At 54.4% G+C, this 6,381-nt stretch overlaps 1 protein-coding gene across 1 annotated transcript in view; it reads right to left on the reverse strand.

Moving 5' to 3' along the window:
* The window catches only part of DAO (D-amino-acid oxidase), an 8,841-nt gene that overhangs the window by 502 nt on the left and 1,958 nt on the right, over positions 1-6,381 (reverse strand). The window contains exons 4-9 of the mRNA XM_009334442.1: positions 6,361-6,375; positions 5,439-5,493; positions 4,834-4,938; positions 4,161-4,243; positions 2,158-2,275; positions 1,194-1,292 (exon numbers count right to left, since the gene is read on the reverse strand). Of these exons, the coding sequence (XP_009332717.1) occupies positions 1,194-1,292; positions 2,158-2,275; positions 4,161-4,243; positions 4,834-4,938; positions 5,439-5,493; positions 6,361-6,375 (475 nt within the window). The remainder of the gene's footprint in view (positions 1-1,193; positions 1,293-2,157; positions 2,276-4,160; positions 4,244-4,833; positions 4,939-5,438; positions 5,494-6,360; positions 6,376-6,381) is intronic.

The following is a 6,381-nucleotide window of genomic DNA, read 5'->3' on the forward strand; positions in this document are numbered from 1 at the left end:
GCTGGGATCAATAGCTACACCTCTCCTGTGCCAAGGCAGCGCAGATATGATGTGCTGATAAAGGAACAGAGCAATCCATAAATTATTTCAAATACAGCATGGCTTTGAACTGTGCTCTGGGCTTTGCCTAAATACACCGTTTTCTTTCCAAGACTCTCCAGCTAAAAATTGAATATATTTTCATTACATTTAATTACATTTTGCAGTCGCCATCCCCTTTGGAGCTTTAATCTCTTCTTCCAAGCTGTACAGAGACATATGCACGCAATCGAATCAAGGATTCCCTCTGCAGGTCTGCTGATGAGCGTTCAGGCGACAGCGCTAAGGAGTGATGTGGTCCTACATGAAAAGGTGCTGTGCTGAGGGCCCGAGAACAGATGGCACACTGAAACTCGTGCCATCCCTGGTCTCCTTTCTCTTAAAAGATACATTAGCCGTGGAAGGCAATTTAAAGAGCCATTGTCCGGGGGAAGTTTTACACTAGACACCCAGCTTTACCTACACAGAGGCAGCTGAATTTTCCAGAGCCCCACGGCAGCTACAGCCCTGCCAGTCTCCCTCTGTGCCTTCACCAGGTTTCCTTTCATGCTGCTGCTGAGCTTCCAACTGGAAGAAATCTCAAGAAGTCCAACCTTTTGCACCAACAACCTGGTGTCAGTGCTGGAGGCCCTGAGCATTTTATTAAAAACTGCGTATTGGGTTTTATTAAATGGAGACATGAAGTTTGCATGCACAAGGGCTATACACTTACGGGCTCCCAGCAGAAAACCAAGCTACTTTAAATGCTGGCACCAAAACATGGTTCACGTGTGCCTCATGTGGTTCTGGGACCAGCAGAGCCCGTGCCAGAGTTTTTCTCCCGTACGGGTTTTTTGGTGTCTATTAAGGACTAAGCTCCAGCTGCAGGTTTTCCTTTGGCAGGAGCACTCCCTGCCCACTCTCCCCATAAAATCCAACAAAACTTAGTATCTTTGACACTCATCTCTGACACTGGGCTGAAACTGGCTCAAAGATTCACCCGTTATTAGAGGGGAGACAGGGCGAGCACCAATGAACGCAGGGCGGTGCAGCTGTGGGCTGAAGAGCACCAGCGTTAGCTGGACGTTGGTGTTGCACTGCCAAGGTCGCAGTGACTGATGCACAATTAGTGTGGTGGTTAATGGCACTCGGCATCTGGGGGCTGTGCACAGTACCTCTGCCTGGAAATGCCCGTGGCGGACGGGCTCCCGCTCCAAGCGAACCCAGGGGCGCGCTGGTCTCAAGCCGCTCCATTCCTGTACGATCTTTGCTTTCTGAAAGCAAAAGCACATCAGCACCTGCACAGTATTTCTGCGAATTGCAGCAGCCAAACGTCACGGCACTAAGCGATCCGCGAGATGAGGGCTCTTGCAATGAGCAGGGACAGAGGCTCCCCCATCCCTGCTGCTGCACCGGCTCCTGTGATGCTGCAAAGGGCGACTGGGCAGAACAATTTTGCATCACAGCCCGCACATCGCCAGCCCGCTGCAGAGCCAGCAGGGCAACCGCAATTAGCGCTGCCTTTGCTGCTAATCCAGGGCGCAGCGTCAGGTGTGGATTCAAACCAGCCTCACCACACGCCAGCCTTTCTCTAATGCAGCAGCGCCAAAAGGCAGGAGGGATGCGCCACGACCAAAGGGCTGGGCCCCCCAAAGCTTTTGTTCTAATTTTTTACCAGCTATATCAGTAATTCCTTTTTCCTACAAACGTTGTCTCAACAGTGATGCCAGTCCAGACCCTGCCTGTCGATCAGCCAGGTGTACAGAGCCCGAGATGTGCGTGGTGAACACGGCCAGGCACACACAAACACCGAGCTGTGCCACCCCCCCGTGTTTTACCCTAAGCTGAGTGCTACGTGCTGCTGTGAGGTGCATGCAAAAAGCCCAGGGTTACTCTATGTGCATGCTTCACCTGTCACTGGTATGTTTCTCGGCGCGGCAGCTGACACTGCATAAGCAACGGTCGCTTTACAGCTCTCCTGGCCTGCTGAAGGCAGGCACCGTGTGTTACTCATTCAGATTTTGTGGTTTGTCCTCAGCATCCTTCCCTGGCGGCTTCAGCTGTGCCCGAGCACCCGGGCTCTCCGTGCCCCCTCCCTCCCCACCTCCCGGCGGTGGGCGTTGGGTCGGGGTCACCCACCTGGAGAGCAGGGAGCAGCCTGCAGCAGTTCTCCCAGATGGTTTTGTGATCCTGGGCGCTGTTTTCTTCGTTCCAGTTGCCGTGCTGATAGATCCCTCCCAAGACCGTGAACTCACTCCTGCACCAAAAGCCAAAGGAGATAAATGGTGGTGAGTGTCCAGCCGTCCTTTGCTGGGCCATCACACGGAGGGACTCTGCGTGTGTGTGATGTATGGATCCTGCTACGCCCTGAGCCTGCAATGTATTCCTCCCAGAGAAACTCTCACACCAAGCAGGCAAGAGAGCGGTGCCTGCATGTCTGCTCATGAGCAAGTCATTCATTAAATACTATCAGCACCCCAAAGGCCCTTGCCTGGGCAAACCAAACAGCTAATTTCATCTTCTATCAAACAGGTCTGCTCCTGCCTGGCTGGGGAAGAGAGTTGGAAGGAACAGGATGGCTGCAGTGGGGAACACAAAGAAACAGATTTCTGTTGCTGCCGCCTCAAAACTCCTGTGGATTAACAGAGGACAAGACAGGTTAAGGCTGGGGGGAGCTGGGGGTGTCTGTACCTGCTGGACCCTTCTAAAGCCTTGCTTGAGCCCTAGGAAGCACAAAGACAAAAGGGCTGAATGCCAGGGCATGCAGGAGGGGAGCCCCTGGGGCCGAGCTCTCCAGCGTGGCAGAGGTGTCCCCCACGCCTGAGAGCTGGACCTGGCTGCTTCCTTCGGGAGCCAGCCTGGTGCCCAGCTATGACAGCTCAAGCTAAAATAAACACAGGGAGAGGAATTCATATGTAGCTGGGACTGTGATCAGAAATCTCTTGGAATACTTTGCTTGGGGGCTGTGAGCATTCAAAGTTCCTCTTTACATAATGGCTTATTGCCTAATCCTGAAATATTAGCACAATAGGAAGTGCCAGAAATGCAGTGTTCAAGTTACAGCTTAAAAAAACTCTCTCCATTGCCAAAGCAGAGTAGATGGCTGCTCTCAGGAGGAAACAGAGGTGGGATGAACAGCAGACATGTATTTATTTCTCCTGCAATTTATCTCCCTGGGTACATGCATATGCTGCCATCTCAAATAGATCCCGACTCCCCTAAGAAAGCTGCTGGTGGAAAGCAGGTGGAAAGTGCAAGATAAGTGCTGGAAGCTGGGCTCCGCCTGGGCACAGGCCGCTTGCTGAGCTCGGGAGATGGTGCTTTCGGGGCCAGGATCTCAGTTCAGCCCTCCTCACTGCTATGGGGACACAGAAATAAGGTTTTCCCCTGGGACTCCTCCTCGGTTCCCGCAGGGAGGTGGCAGGGAGCCCCGCATGGGTGCTAAACCGAATGGGATGCCCTCAGGAGACGTCTCACCAACAGCTGCAGGCACAGCTCAGGGTAACAGTGCGGGAAGGGCTGAGCTTTTTAGGGTAGGCTTTTATTAAAGTAAAAAGGATTCCTGCTACTGGTTTTAATGGGAGCATGAATCAGAAGAGCCTTTCCCCATGACGAGCTGCTGTACAGCAGTTTTGTCAACACCAATGACAAAAGAACTGGGTATAAAGGTGAAGACAAAAGATCTCTCCCAAAATGCTTGCCCCACTGTCAGTGTTTGGCTCTTTTGAGGACCTGGCCCAGACTGGCGTTTTGCTTTGGTGGGATTTGCTCCTTGGAAAAGGACAAGACCAGGGACATCGAAGCCCTGTGGTGCAGCCTGATCCAAGAGCCCGGGAGCCCAGGACCAGCCCGGACCCACCTCGCGTCCGAGTGCCGAGCTGGGGCCTGCGCAGGGAGCTCGTGCTCTCTGTGCCAACCGAGGGAGCTCCCTTGCTTTGCCTGCCCACGTCCTTCTGCTCTCCTCCCACGCAGCAAATAAAAGCATCATCAGGCCAGGTATGAACCCAGGCCTGGGCTGCTGCACCAGGGGTGCTGCAGGGCAGACGTCAGCAGGGAGCTGCGTCTGAGCCGGTGCTTTAGGAGCGCTGATAGCAAAGCATCGCTAATGCCAGCCAGACCCTGCCTCGCCCACCGTCACCTACCCCGGTATGACGTACGGCGAGTTGTAGATACCAGATTCAATGTCGTGTGTGATGATGAAATGCTTCACCCACGGGGCCAGGACCTGGGAGACGAAGGGGAGAGGGTCAGGGAGAGCTGGAGAGCGGGGTCCCTGGCTCAGGGAGGCAGCGGGAGGGATGTGGGCATCTCAGCGAACGTGGACGCTGGGGTCTGCATGTGATGCCCCCCCTTCTGCTCAGGCTCTATGTACAGCACGGCGCTGGCTTCCCTGCGCTGCCGCCATGGGAAGACAGGGAGATTGGAGGGCAGGCAGGCAAGCAGAGGAGCTTCCTACCTGGTGTGAGTCTGTGTTTCCCCAAATAATCATCCTCTTCTCACAAGGATTTTATGTCTTTTTATTATTGGCATTATGCCTCTGGCCTCCCCCCACCTTCACCCAACCAAGAAACGGGCTGGAGACTCAGGGCATCCCCCCGGCTGAACCAGGAACAGGATCCAGGTTTTCTGCTCTGGCCCCCCCACACACGAGGATTTTACATGACCATCGTTTCCTGGGAATCAGGACCTGAGCCCAGTGTGGGTCCAGCCCACAAGCCCGCAATTTGTCCTAGAGGGCATATCTCCTCATAAGGTAGCTAACGAATGGCTCCTCCGGAAAAAAGAGAGGGGACACAAGCCCTGCACCCACCTCACCTTTATGACCTGTCCACGGCCGGGCTGTAGCTCTGGGTCAGGCTGCAGCTCCCCCGCACGCACCCCAGTGCAGTTTATTACAACATCCATGCCCTGGGCAAACATCTAACGAGAGACAGACGCGGCGCAGTGAGCAGTGCACACACAGTGATGCTTCCAAGGGCACTACCCACGGGCGGCAGGAGATTCCTGCATCAAAGCCAAGCCAAGTACTCGGTCCAACAGTCTGGTAATGAATAAACCATAAGGGCCGGATCCAGGGCATAGCTTCCCCGGCACGGCTCCCGCAGAGACCCCATGTGTGCAGGCAAGGAGAATGTTTGCAGTTTAAGGGAAAGCTGTACTGCCGATGCTTGACTGCATCTTCACTCAGTGCTGGCCAAATGCACTACCCCGTCCCCTCTCAGCCATCTCTTGATGCCCGAGAGCCTTTATCTTTCCTGGTAGAATTTGTTTCCTAGGTCTTGGCGTAGTCTTGCCGCTGTCCCCTGGCCCATCACTCATGCCAAGGGACATCCCGGAGCAGCACGTGCCTGCTGGATGCTGCTTCTCCATGCCGGGACGGGGCTGTGCCCGCTCTGCCCTGACTCGACATCGCCACTCACCTCCTGGAAAGATTCAACCTTCTTATGAAAAAACTTCACTCCTCTCTGCATTAACCTGGGAAGAACGATTTCATTTGTTACTGGCAAATTAAAAGCAAATGTACCATTCAAATTAGTGCCTGTAATTGATACCCAGAGTAGGTATGGCTTGTTGCTCCTTGCAATAACCAGCCGTGGTCTTCTCAGTGGTTCCTAATGGTCTCCAGTCATTAGCTCATTTCCCTAACGGCCCAGAGCTACCGAGGGTGATCAGTCCTGCTAAGCCCTGCATCAGAGCCCAGGCTTTCTGCTGTGGGTAGGGCACCCGCTCCATGTTAGAAATGACAAGAACAAAACCAAGCCCCAAATACTCCCATAGCTAAAAGCCAGAAAGCGCTCAGATGCAGCTCTATGTATCTCATTATTTTCAGTTTTATCATGCAAAAATACACTCCTGGGCTAACTGTTAAACTGGGGAGTCTGTTACCCCACTGGGGCAATGAGCTGGAATTCCAGACCCTTTTCCCCGCTCCCCAGGGATGCACCCTTGCCTCCCCTCTCCTCTAGCTCATCCTGCCATGCCCTCACCCCTGCGCTGCTGTGGGGCACAGGGTGAGGGTTGCTGAGAGCAGGGGAGGATGCTCAGGTCCCCTGTGGCTGCTGTCACGTGGAAGCCACCAGCACCAGCATTTTCAAGCTGAGCAGGTCAGAGGTGCAGCAGGACACGGGGCGGCCGCCTAAAATCAGTGCCGCCTAAACTCAGCCACCAACTTGGCATGAGAGAAGGATCTGGGGCAACACCTGATGTGCAGGACGAAAATCCACACCTGCCTCCCATGTCCTGCCAGCCAGAGAAATCGGGGCGGGCGGGGGGAGCAGCAGCTTTCCCCTTTCCCGCACAGGCATAGCCTCAGCCCCAGCACCGTGGCAGCTCCGCACTCACCTGTTGGTGAGCCACGGCAGG

Source organism: Pygoscelis adeliae, unplaced genomic scaffold (genome assembly GCF_000699105.1).
Source record: "Pygoscelis adeliae isolate BGI_AS28 unplaced genomic scaffold, ASM69910v1 Scaffold262, whole genome shotgun sequence".
NCBI lineage: Eukaryota > Metazoa > Chordata > Aves > Sphenisciformes > Spheniscidae > Pygoscelis > Pygoscelis adeliae.